The sequence below is a fragment of the Bos mutus genome, chromosome 27 (assembly GCF_027580195.1).
Source record: "Bos mutus isolate GX-2022 chromosome 27, NWIPB_WYAK_1.1, whole genome shotgun sequence".
Taxonomy (NCBI): Eukaryota; Metazoa; Chordata; class Mammalia; order Artiodactyla; family Bovidae; genus Bos; species Bos mutus.
In genome coordinates this window covers 29,701,406-29,725,490 of record NC_091643.1, presented here as the reverse complement: position 1 = coordinate 29,725,490, position 24,085 = coordinate 29,701,406, and the positions used below count along the sequence as shown (strand labels likewise).

The window sequence follows — 24,085 nt, the reverse complement described above, 5'->3', positions numbered from 1 at the left end:
TGTTTATTGAAAAGAGGTCCAATAAGCACACCATGTTCTTAGAGCATGCTGGCCTTGCTCTTCTCCAAATGGCTCCACAATACTAAGCATCCCCTGAGCACCATCAGCTGCTGACGTGACTCATCATCAACAGCCTCTAGGACCTTCATGAATCACAGCTCACGGGCAGGATCTTGCTCAGCTGAGACATGCCAATAATTGAAGTTATAGCCTCACTGGTTACTGTGTACTTTTAGAAACCCAAATTAGCTTTCCTCAGGGAAACACTATGGTGGTGGGCAAAAGCAGACGCCTCTTTGTCATCTTGGGCACAGCTTGATGCTGCTGTGAGTGGCTGGCTGTTGCTAATGGCAGAGTTCGTGAGAGGGAAGTGATAGGGAGGGAGCTGGGTGGATGTAGCTGTTTGACTCTGACTGCACACGATCTGATCAAAAGTGTATAGCACCAGGCTCAGCTGGCTTAGAAGAAGGAGTACAAGCTTGGTAGATAGACCCCAGAGTCTGAATTCAGCTTCCATTGCATATTTTGTATTAACTTCTCATAGCCTCAATGTCCTCATCTGTAAAATGGTCATAGAGATTTCCTCTTAGATCTGTTGTGAGGATGAAGAAAGAATGCTTGTAAATGACAGTCTGGTATACAGCAGACATTCAGCTTTCCTTTCTCTCTAGTTGGTTTCCAGGTTTGTGACTGACGATTTGAATAGATGAGGGGTTCACAGTTTTTAGTTTTGTTTTTTTTTTCCTATAAAGGGACAGAGAGCAAGTATTTCAGGTTTTGTGGTCCAGGAAGCAAGATTGAGGATATTATGGACCTATTTACATGGATGGAGGTTCGTGACGTTGTACAGGAGACAGGAATCAAGACCATCCCCAAGAAATAGAAATGCAAACAAGAAAAATGGCTGTCTGAGGAGGCCTTACAAATAGCTAAGAAAAGAGAAGCAAAAAGCAAAGGAGAAGAGGAAAGATATACCCATTTGAATGCAGAGTTCCAAAGAATAGCAAGGAGAGATAAGGAAGCCTTCCTCAGCGATCAATGCAAAGAAATAGAGGAAAACAATAGAATGGGAAAGACTAGAGATCTCTTCAAGAAAATTAGAGATGCCAAGGGAAAATTTCATGCAAAGATGGGCTCAATAAAGGACAGAAATGGTATGGACCTAACAGAAGCAGAAGATATTAAGAAGAGGTGGCAAGAATACACAGAAGAACTGTACAAAATAGATCTTCATGACCCAGATAATCACGATGGTGTGATCACTCACACTCACCAAGAACCAGACATCCTGGAATGCGAAGTCAAGTGGGCCTTAGGAAGCATCACTACGAACAAAGCTAGTGGAGGTGATGGAATTCCAGTTGAGCTATTTCAAATCCTAAAAGATGATGCTGTGAAAGTGCTGCACTCAATATGTCAGCAAATTTGGAAAACTCAGCAGTGGCCACAAGACTAGAAAAGGTCAGTTTTCATTCCAATCCCAAAGAAAGGCAATGCCAAAGAATGATCAAACTACTGCACAATTGCACTCATCTCACATGCTAGTCAAAATTCTCCAAGCCAGGCTTCAGCAATATATGAACCGTGAACTTCCAGATGTTCAAGTTGGTTTTAGAAAAGGCAGAGGAACCAGAGATCAAATTGCCAACATCTGCTGGATCATGGAAAAAGCAAGAGAGTTCCAGAAAAACATCTATTTATGCTTTATTGACTATGCCAAAGCTTTTGACTGTGTGGATCACAATAAACTGTGGAAAATTCTGAAGGAGATGGGAATACCAGACCACCTGACCTGCCTCTTGAGAAACCTGTACTCAGGTCAGGAAGCAACAGTTAGAACTGGACTTGGAACAATAGACTGGTCCCAAATAGGAAAAGGAGTACGTCAAGGCTGTATATTTGTCACCCTGCTTATTTAACTTATATGCAGAGTACATCATGAGAAATGCTGGACTGGAGGAAGCACAAGCTGGAATCAAGATTGCTGGGAGAAATATCAATAACCTCAGATATGCAGATGACACCACCCTTATGCAGAAAATGAAGAAGAACTAAAGAGCCTCTTGATGAAAGTGAAAGTGGAGAGTGAAAAAGTTGGCTTAAAGCCCAACATTCAGAAAACTAAGATCATGGGATCTGGTCCCATCACTTCATAGCAAATAGATGGGGAAACAGTGGCTGACTTTATTTTTTGGGCTCCAAAATCACTACAGATGGTGACTGCAGCCATGAAATTAAAAGACGCTTACTCCTTGGAAGGAAAGTTATGACCAACCTAGATAGCATATTCAAAAGCAGAGACATTACTTTGCCAACAAAGGTCTGTCTAGTCAAGGCTATGGTTTTTCCAGTAGTCATGTATGGATGTGAGAGTTGGACTATAAAGAAAGCTGAGTGCTGAAGAATTTATGTGTTGGAGAAGACTCTTGAGAGTCCCTTGGACTGCAAGGAGATCCAGTCCATCCTAAAGGAGATCAGTCCTGCGTGTTCATTGAAAGGACTGATGTTGAAGCTGAAACTCCAATACTTTGACCACATTATGCAAAGAGCTGACTCGTTGGAAAAGACCCTGATGCTGGGAAAGATTGAGGGCAGGAGAAGGGGGCAACAGAGGATGAGATGGTTGGATGGCATCACCAACTCAATGGACATGAGTTTGAGTGGACTCGGGAGTTGGTGATAGACAGGGAGGACTGGTGTGCTGCGGTTCATGGGATTGCAAAGAGTCGGACACAACTGAGCAACTGAACTGAATTTACATTACAGAGAGAAAACTAATTCCTACCAATTTTGAATTGATGAAATCCAAATATAATAACAGAATAAAGTTTCTCTAATATAGACCTACCATTGAAAAGAAAGGGATTCTTTTTCTGGGGAGGAACGTTTGACTTAATTGGGGCTCCAAGTCAGTGCTCCTTATCATCAAATCGATTGCCCATGTTCATCTGTACAAACCATTCTTAACTTGCAGACCAAATAAACACAGGCAGCAGGCTGAATTTGGTCCGCAGACCATAGTTTACAGTTTCTTATTGTAGACTCTCTACAACTAATGCTAGTCTCTGCTTGTGGTCTAACCCAGTCATCCATGATGAGTAAATAATTTGAAATCATAATTGCTACATAAACAACAATTGAAGGGCTACAATCTGGAAAGGAAGATGAAATAGTTCAATCTGTAAATAGGCTTTTGGAAGCTGACAAAGTGCTTATTCTATCTGATCCATTTGTGGCTGAAATCAGAAAAACAGTAGGAAGAAGTGATCAGGCCACACAAACTGACCACCTACACACAGAGATCAAGCCGTGGATCATCATGGCAACAGACAGTTACTCTATCAGGTTCTTTCTGCTGCTTATCAAATAAGAAGTGGACATGCATATTTGTATTCATTCCCACCCCCTCAGTGCAAAGGAGGGATTAAAATTTGGCACATAAAACGTCAGAGGGTCCCTTCCTGCTGCCCCTCCCTTGACCCGGCTGGCTGGTTGGTGCACGGGTGTGAGTCCGCAGCCCACTGAGGCCGACGAGTAGAGACAGTGCTCTACAGGGCTTATTGTGTTGGTTTCACAACAAAATGGATCCTATTCTACCTACCAAGGCAACCATTAATGGCGTAAATGAGGAATTTCATTGATGATCGTGCATTGACATAAAATCAAGTAAAATAGGTCACTAAGCATCAATTTTGGAACAAAAAAAATAATTCAGCATTCAACCCAGAGAGTGAGGAAGCACGGCAGGAGGGCTGAGTGCTGGTTATGGCCAGTCTGCATCTGACAGCAGTGCTGGCGTGGCTGAGTCAGAAGTCTGGGCAAAATGCAAAGCTGTTTAGGAATTCTTTGTACTATTTTCATTCTTCTTTTTTTTTTTTTCGCCTGTGCCATGTGGCATACAGGATCCCTGACCAAGGATCAAACCCATGCCTCCTGCACTGACAGCGTGGATATCTATCACTGGTTGAGAATCACTGAACCACCAGGGAAGTCCCTGTTTAGGCATTCTTGAGCTTGGGCTTTGACAGAGTTGCTGGGGCATCTCAACAGATTCTGCAGAGTAGCACAGATGATAAAATTCTCCAGTGAGACAAGGAAGTCCAGATTTTGATGCACGTGGTTTATAAAATCCCAGATTTATGTATTTAGAGTGCCGATCATTTGGCAGATTCTCTTGCAGAAAGTTCACCAACAGCTTCCTGCATTTGATCAGATTCACCTGGTTAAATTACCCATCAATGTTCTCACAAAACCAGGGACTAGAATAATAATACAGCGTGTATTCTTCCTACAATGGAAACATACTTTTGTGGAAAGCTAATACATGGTGGAAACTACCCAGTGGAATAGAGGGGATCAGGGTGGGTTTTAGGGTGAAGCTACACGATAAGACAACATTGATAACTAAATTGCCAACAGAGGAATGTCCGTGTTTCTGAGTATGTGAGTGATAGATATGGAAGAGGGCTGAAGCACATAGAGCCAGAAAGGACTCCAGTTTATTAGAAAGGATCCAAGTGGGAGAGCTAGCTGCTTACTATCTGTTGAGATAAAGGAATGACACTCAATGGCAACACATAATTTGAGATTCATTGAGCACTTGTGAGTATTAACAGTTTGCCATGCCAATGGTGATAAAGCTTTTTGGGGCAAGGATGTTGAACTTAAGATTGTTGAATTTGTAAAGTGCTTACAACTTCTTATAATTAACTTGTCCTTGGAAAAAATAGCTATTTTTGAGGCAGAAATATTTTAAAATGTGTTGTTTTAGCTGAAGAACAATCTTTAACCAAAGGGTATTTAGCAAAGGAGCTTTGGTGATGGTGTTAAAAAATATTTCTTATCTGAGCTGATCCAAATGCATCTTTTCTCCATTTGTGTGTCAAGAGAACACAGAGCAAATGCATGTTATCTGAGTTTATCTAACCAGTTGGAATAAAATACACAATTCATGTAAGGATAAATGTCAAGAAGAAAAGCTGAAGTATATGTCCAAGCAAAATTTATTAGATGTCTATTCAAGAAAAACACAATGACCTTTGCTTGTAAGAATTTGAAGTCAATTACCTAAAAGCTTGGTATGAATATTTTTCCTTTTAAAATCAGATACAGAGAGTAGAAACATTAATTTTTCTTAAGTATGACAGGCAACAGATATTGAAGTCTTCTCTCATAAATGGCATCAAAGGTAATTATTCATTTATCAGCAAAGCTGCATGCAGTTGACCTAATTTCAAACCCAAAGCCTTTAAAATATAAAGCTGGCTGTGAACTTGACAATAATCAAGGTAGGCTACTCAAAGATGTTTCTTTACCTTCTTCCTAGTGAAATTCCTCTATAATCAGTATTTATATACATTTTAGTTTGGCTGCTAAAATCTTATATTCATAAACTTTTGCAAAAGTGCTATCTTACAGAATCGCACTGTTGAGTCATAATAATGATTTGTGGGAGATGTAAAGGATGCTCTGTTGAAGGTGTTTTAGCTTAGTTTAAATGAAGGATAAAGACCAAATTAGGAAATTCCCCTGTCTTCTCAACAACTAAATAGTCTGTACAAAAAAAAGAGCAAATGTATGTACAAAATTCTAGAGTCTACATACATTGTGAAAAGATCAATCACTGTCCACAGAAGAAATGCTGTAAAAAGTTTTATCTATAAGGTGCTGAAGATCCAAATATGAATAGTTCTTATGCAAAGTCATAAGAAATACAAAGCTAGTTCTCAGGGTATGCGTAATTCAGGCACTGTTAACCACGTTAAATCTTTCAGGTCCTAATATCATCTCGTAGGTTTCTACTTCAGGGCAGAAAATATAACCTGAATGATTTAACATTGTCTCTCAAAAGTGCCTAATGTATTCCGAGGAAATAGTTTACACACACCAGGAAAATCAGGCTCAACATATTCCTGTCCTCAAATGTAGCCAGGATTCTGAGTTCCAGAGAAGAAAAATAATTATCATAGTAAAAATAATTGTATTGACCATAATCCTTACTAAAACCAGCCTTAATACTTGTGATGCTTCCAAAGTACTCTATGTCTATAAAATAATGTGTGAGATTCTTCTACATTTCCATAAAATGTACAACATAGCATATGGATTGTCTGTTTTCATACAATCTCAGATGTGCATGTGTACACACAGTGAAATCTTACCTATGAATATTGCTCACACATACTTTCAAGTGTCTATGTTAGAATAATTCATTGCCTCTGTCACTAACACTGCTTTTATTTAACTTTTATCAGATAAATAAAACACTAAGAGCTCATTGTTCATTATGCTGATTATTACATTTTAATATAAAATAGCAATGCAACTTTACAACACAATAGTTATTTTTTTTTGTAGTCTAGCTAAACCTCTTATATTCTCATGATTATTACCAAAGGCTCTTATTCACTTATTGTTTGCACTTCTAAAAAGTACAAAAAGAAAACCTGCAGGAAAAGACTCCTACTGGAAACTCACATTCAATTCAACAAAATCACACTCATTCGAATTAACTTTCCTACTCTTACTTTAGATTTTGTAATCACTGTGCATATTACAACAGATAAGTGCAGGCAAACAATAGTTGAAGTACAGTTGTCATATCGTGTAAACCAGGACACTAGGCAAACTCGTGAAAGGAAAATATACTGCCAAGCTAAGAAGGTGAAAATGCGAACCACAGCGAGTAGTAAGAAACAATCTTCTGGTTGCCTGAAGGGAGGGCAGCTTCCAAAGTGGACCGGGGAGCCTCCTTGAGACACTTATTTTTTTGCCTCAACTGCTCAACCCTTATTAAGCATAGGGTTTTCTTTCTGATGCCACACATCCACTTTTCCAAGTTTAGAGCAGAAAGCAGGAATATGCACTTTCACACGGAGGCTAATCCACCCATCTCCCCAAGGCGTGGCAGTTCAGTTGCTGGTGGTCTGGTGGCAGGTGGAGATGGTGACGGTGGGTGACTTCTGTTGGAAATGGAAGGCATTACAGCAGGAGCCCTGCGGGATCTCTCAGGCAAGGTTATGCAGATGTGCTGCTGAAATGCGGCATAAATAACCAGGAGAGTGATTCACAGCCTCTTGACATAGTTTCCGGGAAAAGTACCAAAGAATCTGGTTCTTCTAGAGGTTCCTGAAAATAGAAATGATAAAGGAAATGGGTGGGGGATGGGTAACAACCGTGAGATACCAGTTCATCAGTTCAAGTGGGCTTGAAAACTCACTAAGAGAGCAAGCCCTCAGAGTTTGGAGAAGAAGAGAGACTCATTGAAGGGATGGGATGACAGAGTCGGCAGTCTAATCTCTACTGCCCGATGCCTTCATCACTTCTTAAGCTTAAAGGCTTCACTCCCATCAGTTGAGTTGAGTTCAGTTCAGTTGCTCAGTCGTGTCTGACTCTCTGCGATCCCATGGACTGCAGCACGCCAGGCTTCCCTGTCCATCACCAACTCCTGGAGAGCTTGCTCAAACTCATGTCCATCAAGTCGGTGATGCCATCCAACTGCTCCCATCACACCAGGCTAAAGAGAAAAGCTCAGCCTCTTGGTCTGAGGGGAGAGACAGTCTCGCTGAGGAGGTGGGTTTTTAAGAACAAGGATACTTGAGTATGATGGGGCTCCATCACTGAGGCTGCTAGACAGGAGTGAGGAGCGGAAGAGGAAATGCATGTGGGTACAATCTTCTCAATAAAGATGGGGCTGGCCGTGGGATAGGATGGACTGGAAAAGGCCCACACCAAGGCTTGGTTCTGTGAGCAGGAGGTCTGTCACGGCTCCTTAGCACAGTGTAACACAAAAGCTTTATCAGGGATGCCGTCACCACCCAGGTTTGTTATTTCATAGAAGATCGTGCTGAATGCCACAGCATTCATTTACAAATAGCCCTGCCAGGGTCCTTCATAAAATACAGAAAATTTGAACAACTTACCAAATCACTAAAGAAAAAAAGGCAGACCACTGTTAGCGGGCGAGGGTTCTATCATTGGGGAAGTTTCTAATATGAGGAGTAAAACCAAATGCATAAAGGACCATCATGATGATCGCCTTTGGATTCAAATATCATAATTCCTTTGAAGCTTTTTGGAAGAGCAAGTGTACCAAATTCTTCCTTAGGTTTTCCAGCTCATGAAGAGTGAACACAGTCTTTGTACTTCCCTTTCTCATTTACCCTCTAGAGCTTACTGTCCTGGTTTGATGACTGATCTTCTTTATCCCTGTACAGGTAAGCCATTTTACTCTTCTCAGTGGGGAATTAATATAAACAGAGGCAGAGGCTTGTGGCTGCTAATGTGGTCTTTGCTCCTTTATTTCCCCACAGCTGGACTGTCTACAGAAAGCCTTCGTACCTCCATCAGCTGTATCCTTCATCTTCCTACGTCTGTTTCCTTTTTATCTCTTTCCTCTGTGACTTAGTGTATGGTATGCTTGTCTACAAAAAATTTCTCAGAAAACCTGTAGTTTTCTTTCAAGATGGTAAGAATGGGGTTGTTTTGTATGTGGTAAGAATGGAACTTCTCTCTACTTGGACCACATATTGAAGCTAAGGTGGATCAGTGAATTCTTAAGAAAAGCTATGACAAACCTAGATAATGTATTCAAAAGGAGAGACCTCACTTTGCCAACAAAGGTTCCTCTAGTCAAAGTTAAGGTTTTTCCAGTAGACGTGAGAGTCAGACCATAAAGAAGGCTGAGTGCCTAAGAATCGATGCTTTTGAACTGTGATGCTAGAGAAGTCTCCTGAGAATCCCTTGGACAGCAAGGAGATCAAACCAGTCAATCCTAAAGGAAATCAACCCCGAGTCTTCATCGGAAGGACTGATGCTGAAGCTGAAGCTCCAATACTTTGGCCACCTGATGTGAAGAGCCGACTCATTGGAAAAGACCCTGATGCTGGGAGGGATTGAGGGCAGGAGGAGAAGGGGGCAACAGAGGATGAGATGGTTGGATGGCATCACCAACTCAATGACATGAGTTTGAGCAAACTCTGGGAGATACTGAAGGACAGGGAAGCCTGGCATGCTGTAGTCCACGGGGTCGCAAAGAGTGGGACACAACCGAGTGACCGAACAACAATGAAGGGCACCTCCAGCAGACCTAGTCAAGCATGAGTTGTTCATTTCGTCTGTTTTCTCAGATTAGATCCTCACTGCTGATGACCAGCATTCTGTGCTGAATAGAATATTCGTGTTTCTCATCTAGGGGACAGCTCGTTGTTGTTCTCAGATCTCAGCCTTTACTGATTGGTGCTATTTAGAGAAGTCTTCTTCTTTCAGTTGACTTGGAAATAAAACCAGCAGGAAACCACATATACCTGAAGCAGTAATACTAAATTCTATTCAAAATGCAGTTGCCCTAGGATTACATAATGCATATGGATGTGTGAAAGATAAAGGCATTATGAAATCAAAGAAAGCTTGACTATCACATCCAACCATGCACGGGAGCAAACATAAGCAAATTATAAAATGGCCAAATGCCTGAAAGGAAATGTACACATACCCACAAACCATCCATCATCACATTTTTCCATCACATCAATGACATCACTTTCTCTGAGCTCCAGCTCATCTTCATTCCTAGGAGTATAGTTATACAGAGCCTGAAACCTTAAACAAGACAAATGCACGTGTTAAAAAATTTTTTTGCACTTCTATGAAACTACCAAAAGAATATTATATTTATTTTACTTTGAACCTATCCTTAACATATTAATTAGGTAGTATAAGTTTTTGGTAAGGTTGTAAAGTAAGTAGAGGTAGTTAAGTTTTCATAAGAATTAGACCACTCTAACAGCATTTCAGAACTCACAATGAGGACAATTTATGGAAGATTCTAATATTCATGAGTTGTATTAAAACATTTTAACATTTATAAATTTGATCTGCACTTCAATTGTACAGTCATAGATAGCTATCATTTGGACATTAAAAAATAATACAGACTATAAGAGAAGTGGTATGTGTACTTTTCAGCTATATAAAACAAGAAGGAATTATGGTTTTAGCCATATTCAGAAGCAAGGAACTGCAACTTGCAAGTGGAATTTTCAAATGATTCTAAATTGAGATGTACAAAATGTCTCAGATAAAGCTTTTATATTGCTATGTGGAAATTACTATAAAAGAGAAGTTTATTTTTTTTTCCTGGGAGGAAGTCTTTAAAATAGTTTAATTTCGTAGTTTGCATCAGTGTAAGTGGTGATCTCAAGCAGTAGATTTAGAGACATAAGTTCTTTTTTAAAAGGTCCTGGAAAAATTGTGCTTAATGTAAAAACTCTCTCTTGAAATAAATGTATGTAAAAGTATTATTGAATGAATGCTGCCACTTTTCTTTCTTTCTTTGAATTCTTTGAGAGCATATATTTTGGTGGCATCAATCAGTAATAAACTCAGAGAATTGGGGGTAATAAAATAGCATGCATATTAATATGGACTGGCATTTTGGAAGGACACTGATTCTAACAGTTTAGAGGGTCAGGAAGTATTTGATATGCAGTTAACATGAAAATGACATATTACTACTAAAATATTACCAGTATTGTGAGGGGGATTTTTTTTTTTTTTTAAGTTAATGAATTTGTTTCTGCTGTTCTTCTTAACAGTTAATGTAATTTTGGAAAAGTAGGAAATAAGAACCACATTTCAGGGCACTTTGGATTTTTTCACGCCAACTTTAAAAGGCTGATAATATTGGATATTGCTCAGGAACAAGAATGATTTGTTTTGATTACTTCATTCAGTCAAGAGAATAATCCTTTGGTAGAACAAAACTATTCCCTCACCTGAACTCAAATGTCATGTGACAAATCAGAGACAGGCTGCATTGGCTTCTCTAAACTTTTCAGGATGGGGGAGGAGGGAGTCTGGATAAAGCTGGACTGGGGGAGGGTGTACTGGGGAAAGACCTGGTAAGATGATGTGTCTAACAGCCTCACCTAGAAAACATTATCTTCTCTGGCCTGAGAGCAAAGCCTGGAATTCCAATGTTAGAGATTTCTTCCCCTGTTAACATTGTTTTCTCTGGGTAAACCTTTTTAGCCACTTGGGGTTTTGAAGTCTTCTGCAGAGAAAGGATTCTGCTTGTGGGGAAGGGCTAAGAAAGATAGCCTAAATCCTAGAGCAGTGGCAAAATAGGGAGGTCTTGAGTACCAACATTCCTGAATTTGGATGTTTGCATGGGGCCAGCCCTGGTTGGAGAGGTCGGATTATTTTATTGTTTGATTTGAAGATGCCCAGGTGAAGGAATGGTACCTTTTGTCCATCCCTGGGGGAAGCTAGTCTCACCACCGTTCCTTTTCTGGTCTCACGTTTGAGGGAGATAGGCATTCCTGGGCTGCCAAGTCTATGAATATACATTGCATCTCTCACTTTGGGAAACACTGGATCTCTTCAGGCTTCAGCCTTGACCCAGGCCCATCTCCAACCACTCCCAGAAATGAGCCTATTTAAGGCCATAAATCCCAGCTGCTTGAAGAATCTCAAGGTCCCAAGAGTGAAAAAAAAAAAAAAAGAATTGGCACGAACTCCTACTTCACTTTAACATGATGAAAACCAGTGTGCTTGTGAAAGTTTACTTACCATTCTGGTTTAATTAGACCACAAAAAAAAAAAAAAAAAAAAATTGGAAGTTTCATGGAAACATAAACAAACCTTTCAGAAATACTCCTGCCTCTGTTGGCTTTCAAAATCAGTTTTGCACGACAGGAAATGCAGTCGAATTACAATTAAAAAAAAAAAATGCTGTTTTGAAGGATGTGTTGGTGAGATGAATGATGGTGGTGGGGCCAGGATGCCTCAGAAAGAAATTTGTCTTTAAAACAGGAAATGCTCGGCCAATCATGAAACTCTGTCTATAACTTGCAGCTTTTTCTGTAACATATTTTACCATACTTCTGAATTGGAGTGACATGATAACATTTTGTTCCTATTTTCAATCAAAACCTATTTCTTAAATGAAAGAGATTAAGTGATACCCTGCAGTCCATGGGGTCACAAACAGTCGGACATGACTGAACGACTGAACAACAAGCAGCTATACTTGGCATTGTAATCAAATAGAAACTTAATAAAGAATTTTTATAATGTTCAAAGCGGGACATTGAAAATGTGCCCTCTCCCACCTGTGAGCTCATAAACACATGCGAGTATTAACTCCATATGATATGAAACAGAGTAATATCACCTATATCCTAATTCATAAATTGATTAAAAGCTTCTAATATAATGCATTGATGATGCAGGGCAGTAAACCTAATCAGTCTTGGATTTATTCTCTGTGATTCATCTCATAGTCAGTTGTGTAAAAAAGAACACAAAGTCAACCTTTAGACTTAAAAGGATTATATTTAAACTTTTTTTTCCCCCAACTAAATGAAATTTTAAATGATTTGTTCCTCCAAACCTTTTCTTTTCATTAACAAAAATTTCTTTCTAGCTGTACCCAGTGAGAGCTAGTTTGGGGTTGGGAGATGGCTTCTGAGACCTGTGCTTTTAGCTAAGCACCAGGTATGTGAGCAGTGAGGAGGGACCAATGGCTGGGAGATCGCCAGGCCCTGCTGGATTGCTCTGCTCCAGCCTGGCGTGCTGAAGTCCACGGGGTCGCAAAGAGTCGGACTGAGCGACTGAACTGAACTGAACTGAGGGGAGTGGAGCTTGGCCAGCCAGCAGGGGGCGCATTATGTGTCCTCAGGTCAGCCCGACAAGGTTTAGCCCTGTACCCGCGCCTTCCCTGGGGCTCCCTCCTGACTCAGAGAGGCAACAGCCAACAGGAAGTGGATAACCTCTGACTGTCTTCCTAGGGCAAAATGGAACAGAAAGACAACCTTAAAGACAGTATGTGACACCTTCAGGGTTGGTTTGACTTAGTATCAGTAGGTGGGGATTTGAAAGAAAGTGTGAAAAGGCATTTATTTTCCTGGTCCTCTGGGTAGTAAACATCACGTAACTTAAACAGTGCATGTTTTAAGACTGCCATTTCCAACATTCTGGAACTTCGGAATTATGTCACTAACTTATCACTGTAGGTCTACTTTGACATTCTCTTGCTTTTCAAATATGTATAAAAACAATGTTAGAACATTTTCAGTGTCTTTAAGGCTGCAGTTACTAGAATCTACATGCTGAGTTAGAACAGGGAGAGAGACAGATTCATAAATCTTAGGAATCACTACAGCATTGGAAGGTTTTTCGAGTGCATAAATCAATCTTTGCAAAATCATGGATTTTTTTTCAAAAGTAGCTTCTGTTCTCTGTTGTGAAAGATGGAAGTTATTGCAATTACTCTTAATCAGGGAGGTCTTATCTCATGTTAGTTACTCTGGTCTCTTTCATGTGCAAAGTTGTACCATCCTCGCTTATGGTACATCAATGGTCTGTTTTGTGGGTCAAGGTTAGTCTCAAATTTAGAAGATAAGAAGAATACTTACGGTTCCCCCCCACCTTGAATGTTTTCATGAGTAAACACAGGACGCTGTGGCTGAAATGAAATGATTTTCAATGTAATCAATGCTTAAACTGGTACTAATTAAAAGATAATTTGGATAATGGCATGGCACTTTTCTTGACATTTAATATTTCCTGTTGTAAAAAACCAAGAGGAAGAAAAGAAAAACCAAATAAAGGGTTTCTACAGGATTCATAATTAAAATATTTTGAAGGGTGCTTTAAATTAAGTCGAAATAACCAAAGTTCAAATGTTTGAAACATATCTGCAATCTCGTCTGCTCAAGCTTTAAGGAAGACTCAGGGCTCAGTCCCATTGATTTTTCAAAGGCCAGGAACATGGCAAGAACATAGACACCAAATAACTAGACTGGGGAGTCTGGACATCTTCATTCAACCTTATTCTTCAGCATTTTCTCAAACAAGCAAAAAATAAACCACATGTAGTCTTAACAGCAAAGTATCCACATTCATTCTAATATACTTTTCCTTCACAGACAACATTTTCACATACGGTACAGAGGAACATGTCAAGAGGCAGACATGCCATGCTACATTTGAATTAACACTCTCTGTTCTCAATGTGGAGGAAACACATGCATTTTTAAAAACAGAAAACAGAGAGTTTTAAATTGCATGTAACAAACAATATCCAGGTAACACGTAACATTTTACCTGAGAAGAGAAATATTGGTAGAAATTCCCAGTGCACTGAACTCTCAAAAGAGTTTCCTTTCTTTTTAAACTAAGCATCAAGACCAGTATCTGTAATAGATACTTATAATATTGGAAATGACAAGCCTTTGAATCCCATATATCCACACAAATACTTCAATGAATGAAAGTTAACACGTTTGTTGAATATGTAAACTCGATGTCATTTATACCAACTGTCTAAATGTTACCTTTTAGAGGGGGAAAAAAGCATCACAGTTCATTCACAACACACTTCAAAACCATTCTCTTATAAATGATGGCTACGTGGTAAAAAATAAATCAGAATCTGAATGACAAATTGCATGGCAATTATCAAAGTAATTCCTTATTGATGATTAGATTTTAGATCCATGACATTAGACGTCAGGGTCAGTTCCTGGATCCTGGAGTTATAAATGGATAACTGAGAGACTGGGAATTCCCCCCTGCAAACTGTCCATCGAAACCCCTCTGGTTCAAGAATGGAGGGTGACTCTGGGGTTTCTTTCAGTCTACGAGTCTATAACCTGCTCCCTTCCTGCATTCTTTATCCATTCCCTTCCCATCCAAGCTGTCTGTCTAGCATAGAAGACTAGATGCTTGTTACTATACTACTAAAACTTCAAGCTTTCAATTAATAGTAATTGGAACCTACTATTTACCAGCAATATTCTTAGAAATTTCACTCAACAGTCTATGCATGGAATATATAAGTGTAAGATTAAAGAGTGGATAAAAATTGTTGAACACATGTATGGCTTAAGAGTATAATACTTAGACTGTACATAAATATAAAATAACTAACAATGTATTTATTATTAAAATTATAAAATATACTATTTAAAGATTGATTAAGACTAAATCAATTTAAATAAAGAGGTAAACTTAAGTCATTCTTAAGCCTACATTTCTTCAAGTTTTCATTCAATCATATATATATGATATATTACATATATATCTTATATAATTTTATGCAGAAATAAGATTTGTATTTATCAGTTGCTATTTATGTTTTGTAATAATTTCCAGTCTCCTTTTCTCAGTCTTCTTTTTCATTTTAAATCACTGCAGAATAATGTTCCCTCACATATGTATATATATCTTTTTTGATTGTCTTAGTCATCTCTCTCTCTTTTTTGCTTTTGAAATTAAGATTGATCTTGCCTTTTTCACTATCATAAATATCAAAGCTATAAACATTTTTATACAAAGAGATATTTTCTTCTTTTGAGCTATTCCTTAGAACACATTTCCAGGAGTAAGATTTCAGGCCAAAGATTATGCATTCAAGCCACATGATGTTGAAAATGCTGGTGTTAGTTACTCAAAAATATTACATTTAAAAATGCAACTTAAAAACATCTAAAATGCCATATTTCAAATCTCCTACCAAGATAGCTACTAATTCTCTCACACACAAAAAAATCACAGGGCCATTTACAATGTATAACAAAGTTATAATTAGGAAAATAGTATATGTTCTTGCTTTAAGAGAAAATGTTTTGTAAAATGTATTTCATTGTGCTCTAAAAATGGCATGCCTATTTTCACACTTTTAAACCATTCTAATATTTCTGAGTTGAGTGAAAGCTTCACTCCTACATCGTGGCATCAGCGCTTGGTAAAACTGGTTGGTCTAATTTCATTGCTGCCTCTGTTAAAATGTGAATACAGCTTTAAAATCAGATTGTTAATATTGAAAAAATTTACTTATTACAACCCATATAGCACTTTTCCAGTGTTGTCATTGTAGTTCTACTAGTTTAATTTCTTTAATTCAACTCCTCTCCTAAATCATTTAAATGAACCATCTCTTTGCTAATTATCAAAGTCAGGCTTTTACCAGAATCATGTGGCTACCTTAATTCCAGAGGCCTCTGTGTCTTAATTCGTGTTCCTGGGTGTGTCAGCCAGTAACGTCCTTGTTTTTTAACCAGTCTCTCCCAATACTTCCTTCATATCCTTTAAAGGACCCACCCCCACTTTTTTTTTTTTCCTGGACACTGGTTTTCTATACTGTTCACATACTCAGGCCAGGATTTATCACTGCTTTTATTAGCAGAGAAGTTCTGTATCTATTATAATAGAGAGTTTTAGAACTTTTCTGAGGTTACCTTTGATAGGACTCATCTCCGTGTGAATGTGGACACCTGGGAACCAGTTTGGAGGAAAGATGACCAGTTACACCAACTGAAATAATTTATTTTAGAAGTATTTGGTCAACAGAGGAGTGAGCAGTATAGATACTTGTGAGGGCACACTTGTGTCTTTCTGGCATTGGCAGTGACTGTGTGACCTTGGATACGCACCTCAGTTTCCTTATTGCTGAAATCAAGGAGTCAGACATGATGATGGTTTAGGTCATGTCCCCCCTGCTGCTGCTGCTGCTAAGTCGCTTCAGTCGTGTCCGACTTTGTGCGACCCCAGACACGGCAGCCCACCAGGCTCCCCCATCCCTGGGATTCTCTAGGCAAGAACACTGGAGTGGGTTGCCATTTCCTTCTCCAATGCATGAAAGTGAAGAGTGAAAGGGAAGTTGCTCAGTCGTGTCTGACTCCTAGCAACCCCATGGACTGCAGCCTACCAGGCTCCTCTGCCCATGGGATTTTCCAGGCAAGAGTACTGGAGTGGGGTGCCATTGCCTTCTCCCATGTTCCCCTTAGGGAATCCATAAAGGAATCCACATTTCCACAGATGTCTCTCCCTTGTTACCCATTCAATTGTCAGAGAGCTGTGACAACTGATGTTGGTTAATTTCCAAGTGTCTCTGTCACATAAAAGCAATTAATTTTAAAACAATAATTAAACTTCATTTTTCAGATCAGCAAACCAAGGCCCAAAGAAAATTTCTTAATACCACAAACAGGTAAGAAGAAGGAACTGAATTATAATTTGACTCTATATTGGATTAAAGGATTCCCTGGTGGCTCAGACAGTAAAGTGTCTGCCCACAATGCAGAAGACCGGGGTTCTATCCCTGGGTTGGGAAGAGTGCCTGGAGAAGGAAATGGCAACCAACTCCAGTACTCTTGCCTAGAAAATTCTATGGATGGAGGAGCCTGGTGGGCTACAGTCCATGGGGTTGCAAACAGTCGGACACGACTGAGCGACATTCACTTCACTTCACTTCACATACTGGATTAAAGATGACTATGATGGAATAGATAGTGTGGGCTTATTAAAGTCACATCTTAATTTCTTCCTTTAGGCAAGTGTTTATGTTCTGTGTGGATATTCAACTGAACTGTTGTGGGAGGCTGTCTTTTGCTTTCCCCCTCCTGATGTTGAAACTGGGCACAAAGCTTGAGGCAAAGACCTGTGTCTGCACTCTATTGCTCCCTAATGGTGAGTAATGGCAGCAACATGTTAAAAAGTGTTAATGCCTGGACAGCTCTTGCCAAGTTCCTTCAGCCTGGAGTCATTTTGAAAGGCTATTTTAAAGACCACAGAGCGATGTGGAATAGATATTCATCTGTGTTTCTGACCTGTCTCAGATTTTAAATTCTGAGAAAGGATCAGTCTTTAGCCACCAGTATTTTCGGTCTGTGTTCATTTGTATTTTCACTATCTGCTCAGGCATTTCTGTTACTCATAACTTCTTAGTGGTTTTGTGATAAATATAGAACCAGATACATTAGTGACATTCAAGGCTTCCCTGGTGGCTCAGTAGGTAAAGAGTCCGCCTGCAATGCAGGAGACCTGGGTTGGATCCCTGGGTCGGAAGATCCCCTGGAGAAGGAAATAGCAACCCATTCCAGTATTCTTGCCTGGAGAATTCCATGGACAGAGGAGCCTGGTGGGCTACAGTCCATGGGGTCACAAAGAGTCAGACACGACTAAGTGACTTTCACTTCACAATGAGTCTTAAGCGCACAATAAAAATTAGAAAATTCAATGAAACATGATATTTTTGTAGAATCCTAAATATTAGCTTTTTCCTTGACAATGTAGCAATCTCTTTTTTCTCTCCTAGTGTAGCTATTTTTTAGTGATGTCAAAAGCAGATACAAGAGAGACAGGTTTTAAACACATGCTAATTTCAAAGCCAGAACCAACCACAAACCACTGCTCATAAGAAAGCTGGTTTGAAATATCCTAAATCTCCGGTATCAGTAAAATATATACTTTTCTAGTTCAGATAATAAGTCTGTCCTGAAATTAGATAATTCTTACATAAATATTGACCATTACTTTAAATACTAGTGTGGGAAAAATCTTGGAGAGACCTATAAGCAGTTCTAGAGTTCTTTTTTTTTTTCCCCCCAGAAAATGTTAGGTGTGGTACTTTCCAAGCAGAATTAGATGAAATTCTCTTAATAACAGTACCATGTTTATAAATGTATTTTTCTTTCTTATATTATACAATTGTTTTAATATTTAAATTATTTTTAAATTGCAAAACACAACTTTTCATAAATCTAAAGAATATAGAATATTTGTATTTCATACAAACATGTATAATAAAACATATAAGCACATAATGTAAAAATCTGGCAAAGAAAAAACTTAAGGTGACCCAAAGCATACCATCTCACTGACCCAAGGAGGTTTATGGATGGGCCATATTAATTTTGGAAAATGCTTTTTTTTTTGGTTCTGGAAAGCCCTTCCATGAGACTTTTTTCCTAGTCAACATTCCTCATTTTCTATGGCAACAACAAATCTCTGCCTCAGAAGCAAAATCAGGTCTTACTATGCAAAGCAAAAAGCACAAAAATGGCCTAAACACAGAGAAGTATCTACATTTCTAAAAAACAGAAAAGGAAATCTTTGCCATCAAGCCCTTAAAAGCCTGAAGAACCACAACTTCATCATGTGATGAAATGTGAGACTGAACCAGCATCCATTAAAATAGAAATGGGAAAGGACTGACTTATGCAGAGATGAAAATTCTCAAACTCCTCCACTGTCATTCTCAGAACTGATGGCACCAGTTAGAATCAATTTATTTTCAAGGGCTGTTGATGCTACAGATCTAAGTAGTCAAAGGGAATGTAATCTGACCTTTAAGTTCATTCAAAGCTCTCAAGAGGCTGGGAGACCCTTGGAGCCCAGAGAAGTAGTGTTGGCTTGAAAGGGTCATGGAGCGAATGCAGCACATGCCAGCAGAGCAAGAAGATATTTTACAACAAGTATCATGGATTAAAGGAAATCCAAATAAACTGAACAACCCAGAAGCAAACATGCCCTGAAGGGTGTAAGTTCAGTATGTGATTGGCAGCAGCTTTATTCTTTGCACTAAAAATAGTGATGGGAGAGCGATGATTTACACGAGATAGGGGGATAGAAGACAACATGTACCACGCCCTTTTGTGTACAGAGGAGAATTGGGACATGTCTTTTTGGCTTTTGGAAGGCTTGCACACAAGCATAAAAGAGAAGCACACTGCCCACAGGACGCAGGATAGGATTTCCGTGTCTGTTCATCAGATAGCTGTTCATCAATAGATCATCTCCTTTCAAGGGTACGTCCAGTCCTACTTCCCTGGCAAAGTACAGCAATGACAACTAAGGAAGAGCCAGCCCGCCGAGGGCAGAGGGGTGGCCAGGAGCCTGGCTCAAGGCGGGGCGTTCTGACCCTACCCTGTGGGAACCGCCGAGCCCTCTGACAGGGGAGCCGGAGGTCCTCCTGGACATCACTGGGCTACGCGGAGGCTTACCCAGGACAAATACCTCGCTTTTAAAATCAGCCTGGAAAAGCCATAAGAAGTTGATTAGTTCTCGTCTTCATTATCCAGCCTTCAGAGGAGCTTTCTGGTTTCTTTTTTGTTCCCCCATGCACACACAGCATGCCAAACTCCCGAATAACAGAGCCGGAAGGTTAACAGTCTGCAGACAGCTCGCCTGGTGGCCCAGAGTTTTCACTGCACAAGCATCAGTTGCTGCTTTAATAAGGAACTCATGGGCAGAGCAGTGCGACATTTATGGAGGGAAACTGGTATAGGGAAGATGTCTGAATGTAATATGCATGGCTAATGGAACAAGCGGAGAGACATTTATGGAAGGAAATTGGTTTAGGGAAGATGTCTGAATGTAATAATGCATGGCATGCAATATGCACCTGCAAGGAGTTTATGTCTATTGAAGTGCTTAACGATTGGTTTCAAGAGACTCTCAGATCTGGCCTCTTTTCTTTGTGTTTGTTTGAATAGATCCAAGGTACGATCCAGGGACATTTCACTTAATATCCATCAGATTTCATAGATGGTGTCAATCATTTGTCAAAGGCAAATTTTCTAGTAAGACACATATGAACAAAATATGGCTTTTCTGGAGGAAATGGTGAAATATAATTAAATTCAGAATACTGTTCTAACTCCCAACGCCTTGTGACTGTTTCCATGGTCCTTCAAAGTAACATTTTTTAAAACAACAGTGAAAAAGCTAACCTTTCTTGGGTGCCTGTCTGATTTTCTGTCCATTCATGGACTGAACCTAGCAGTGTATTGTCTAGTATTTGATTTGGCTTATGGGAACCTTGGGCTTCCCTGTTGGCTCAGATAGTAAAGAATCTGCCCACAATGCAGGAGACCAGGGTTTGATCCCTGGCTCAGAAAGATCCCCTGGAGATCTTCCCTGGAGAAGGGAATGGCAACCCACTCAAGTATTTTTTCCTGGAGAATTCCATAGACAGAGGAGACTGAAGGGCTGCAGTTCATGGGGTCACAAAGAGTTGGACATGACTAACACTGTACTGTACTATGGGCACTTTCGCGGGACTAAAGGACTTTTAAATAAAAGCATGTGGTTTTCTCAAATTTCATAATAGTAATGATTGACCTCCTATCTTCAGTCTCTGGGGATGAAATGCATCAGACGCTTTTCGTTAAGTCTTGGGGCAGAGAATGCTTCACATTATCCAGTATCCATTCTCTTCTTTGTCATCCCAGTAATGGAATCCTGAACGTCAGGTAGGCACACGGCCATTCTGAATAAAGTCTATTTTCTAGCCTTCCTTGTATCTAGATGTGCTCATGTGATAAGTTCTGACAGATGGGATGTGTGCAATTACTAGCAAATGTCCTTCAAGAAAGAAGGCATAAGCTCCCCTCCTCTTTTCTCCTTCCTGCTAGCTGGTTTGAGGAGGGCCTATTGGAGCTGCTTCAGCCACTTTGGACCACCAACTGGAAGGTTTTCACTGAGCATGGTGATTTGCCAAAATAAAATGGAGTCTCCTGATGAATACAGAGCAACATACCAATCCTGGATGCCCTACATTTATGCATAAGAAATATATACTTCTACCTAATTATTTTGAGTTTTTGGCACTGCAGCTGCCCCAATCTTGACTAATACGAGGTTTCTATAAACATCAAGAGTCATAGAAAAAAAAAAAGTAGCATTGGAATGATGTGGATAAACAGCTGGAAAGATCATTTGAACATATTAGGAAGAATCAGGGCTTAATTTCATGCTGGAAACTGTGTTCAAGGGGATTACCTTCTGCTGGGATGGCTTTAAGGTGAGGAGACTTCCTTATGGTACCGTAATAACTGAGTTTCTTGGGGGGGAAAAAAAAACACGAAGAGTCTTTCTATCTCTTTACAAAGCACTTCCACTGCAGTTTGAATCTATGGGCTAGATGGATTTTTACAAAAGAGTTTTACATAGAATTGGAAGTTCAACTTACATCAAAGCTGATGATTATAATAATTCTTTTTGTGAAAAACATTATTTTCAAAAAGATGCTCAAAGACTAGAAAAATGTTGGATTCTGATTTACGTATCAAATTCATAATTTATATGTACATTTCAGTCTTCTGTAATCTATAAAGTGGTGGCAACTTTTACAAATGATTTTGCATTGCATGTGACAGCCTTATATTATCTCAGAAAATACTTTAGAAGACTAAAACTGCACTAAATTAATATGGGTTAGGTAAAATAGTGGTTGATGAGTATTGATAAAAATGTTATAATGATTTCATGCATACTATAATATGCCTACTAAAACATTACTGCCATTTTATTTTCTCTTTGTTTTTAGTGGTAGGTTATTTTTCTTCTTTGTAACGAGCCTAATTTTTAACATTCTTGGAACAAGAGAACTAGGAAGCCTTCTTAAAGGATTCACATCAATTTTTACTGTGTCAGATGTGGATTAAACCATAATAATGGCCTAAAATTTGTAGTTGATTCAATTTGTATCTACACTTACAAGCATAAATTCAGTTGACTTGTATTCTTTCTATGAATAAAAAAATTGACTTATAAGAGTCTCAAAAAACTCAATAGGAGATTAAAATTAACATTTGCTCTCAAATAAAAGGAGAAAAATAACTATTTTTCTGGAATTAATTATTTAAGTATTCTTTGAAAACATAGTTACTATGAATATCTCCATGGTCTCATATCATTTTATGAACTGAGACATAAAGAATGTATGAGATGAGCTTGGTTCTTGCAGGAGAATAAACCTGTTTAAATTCTGGTTTTGTCCTTGACACTACAACAGTGAGTGTTCCATCTCTCTAAATTAGAGAACTCCGATTCTCAAGTTACTTGCCCACTTATTGGCTAACCGATTGGCTGAAGAACAGGTAGGGAAAGGCAAGGAATAAATATTTTGGCTCTAAAAGAAAACCACACACATACACACAGAGAAGGCAAATTCTTAGTCTTATACCTTATCTAAAGAATTATTATTATTTAAAAAATTTCCTAATTATTTCCTGCCAGCTAAGATAAAACCTCAAAGGGCAAAGAACAATTAGTCTTTAAAATATATTACATCCCACCCCCCCTAAAAAAGATTCCTTTTCTAAGTAAGATAAAATTCACATAGATGGACTATTTTGGTGAATAGATTCGGTGATTGGGGTTTGGAAGATTGCATAAATGGCATTTCTTAGGTGTTGGTGCTTTCTACTAATAGTTCAAAAACATGAGCCTACCAGAGCCTTCGTTTTGTTTCATTTTTTACTTATCTGGAGAGGCTCTCATTTCAAGTGGAGAAGATTGCATGCAAGGATGAGTCATTATCTGAAGTCCTTTTGTGTAAAGGAAAAGGTTTTGAGGATCGTTCTGAACACAGAAGTAGAACTTTTCTGTGATGGATTGATATCATGTTGTGGTTCTCATTAAATGTCTTTCCAAGGTCAGTCATTAATTGTGTTAAAAATCTTTTATCATGGTATCCTAAGAGGGAGTTAAACACCAGCAGAGCCGCCTGCCGGCCTGCAAGTCTCAGAGCTGGATGCTTTGTTAACTGCTACAAAAGAAGCCTCCTTCCCACGTCCTCATTAGTTTCCTGCAATTTTGTGGAAGAGCAAAAGGCTCAAGACAGTCAGTTCAAGATCATCCAACCCTCAGGCTCTGCTGAACCTGCTGATTAGCTAGGAAACTCAGGAGGCAACGAGCCACTAAGATGTGATGGAAGATGACAGGCACATAGCTGATGCCTTTAAATGGGATGGTTCTCCTGCTGATTCTCAACTTAAAAAAAGAAAAAGTCTAATGATCACCTTTTATTACTATACAAAGTTTAGCTTGTTTTTCTCCTCACTCTTATGTATAGCTGCTATGCAAATGTATCTTTCAAATTTTCAGACAGAGGCCATGCTAATGATGTTAAAAGTTAGCAACCAATATTGAATGACTTTTTAAATCTTGTAAGATGACATGAATCTAAAGACATACATTTAATTAATGAAGTTCATTGAAAGACATGCAATAAACCACACTCAAGATGCAGTTACCTTTAATTGTGGTGAACTTATCTCCTGTTGGTAAGAGTATTTAGGGAGGAGCGGAGATGAGTAGGGCTGGGTAGGCTGAGAGAGTGTGGGGACCAGGTCAGAGACAGTGGCCAAGGAGGAATGAAAGGGAGGGGAGGAAAGCAGACAGCTGGAAAAAGATGTAGACACTCGATGTCCCGAAGAGAATGAAGATGGCTTAAATATTGAGGAAAGACAAGATGTGATTATGCTTGTGTCCAGAATGAGGAGGTTACATG

The 24,085-nt window shown here is 39.1% G+C and overlaps 2 protein-coding genes across 28 annotated transcripts in view; one reads left to right on the top strand and one right to left on the bottom strand.

Moving 5' to 3' along the window:
• Positions 1-11,997, top strand: part of LOC138985979 (cilia- and flagella-associated protein 61-like) — a 30,656-nt gene extending 18,659 nt beyond the window's left edge. For 2 of the 5 annotated variants that reach the window (XR_011462931.1, XR_011462924.1), the window contains exon 5: positions 8,170-11,997. Coding sequence is in view for 1 of the 5 variants with exons in the window: in XM_070364423.1 (XP_070220524.1) it covers positions 8,170-8,216; positions 8,313-8,407 (142 nt within the window). In the remaining 4 variants the exon portion in view is untranslated. Of the gene's footprint in view, positions 1-752; positions 4,991-8,169 lie in introns of those variants that run through there. The other 3 variants (XR_011462927.1, XR_011462936.1, XM_070364423.1) reach the window with 2 other exon arrangements.
• SORBS2 (sorbin and SH3 domain containing 2) overlaps positions 4,986-24,085 on the bottom strand; it is a 212,644-nt gene continuing 193,544 nt past the window's right edge. For 16 of the 23 annotated variants that reach the window (XM_070364405.1, XM_070364404.1, XM_070364414.1 and 13 more), the window contains 3 exons: positions 13,419-13,468; positions 9,494-9,600; positions 4,986-7,128 (listed from right to left, as the gene is read on the bottom strand). In XM_070364405.1, coding sequence (XP_070220506.1) covers positions 7,067-7,128; positions 9,494-9,600; positions 13,419-13,468 — 219 coding nt within the window. In that variant the 3' untranslated portion in view covers positions 4,986-7,066. Of the gene's footprint in view, positions 7,129-9,493; positions 9,601-13,418; positions 13,469-23,828; positions 24,024-24,085 lie in introns of all 23 variants that reach the window. The other 7 variants (XM_070364400.1, XM_070364401.1, XM_070364402.1 and 4 more) reach the window with 1 other exon arrangement.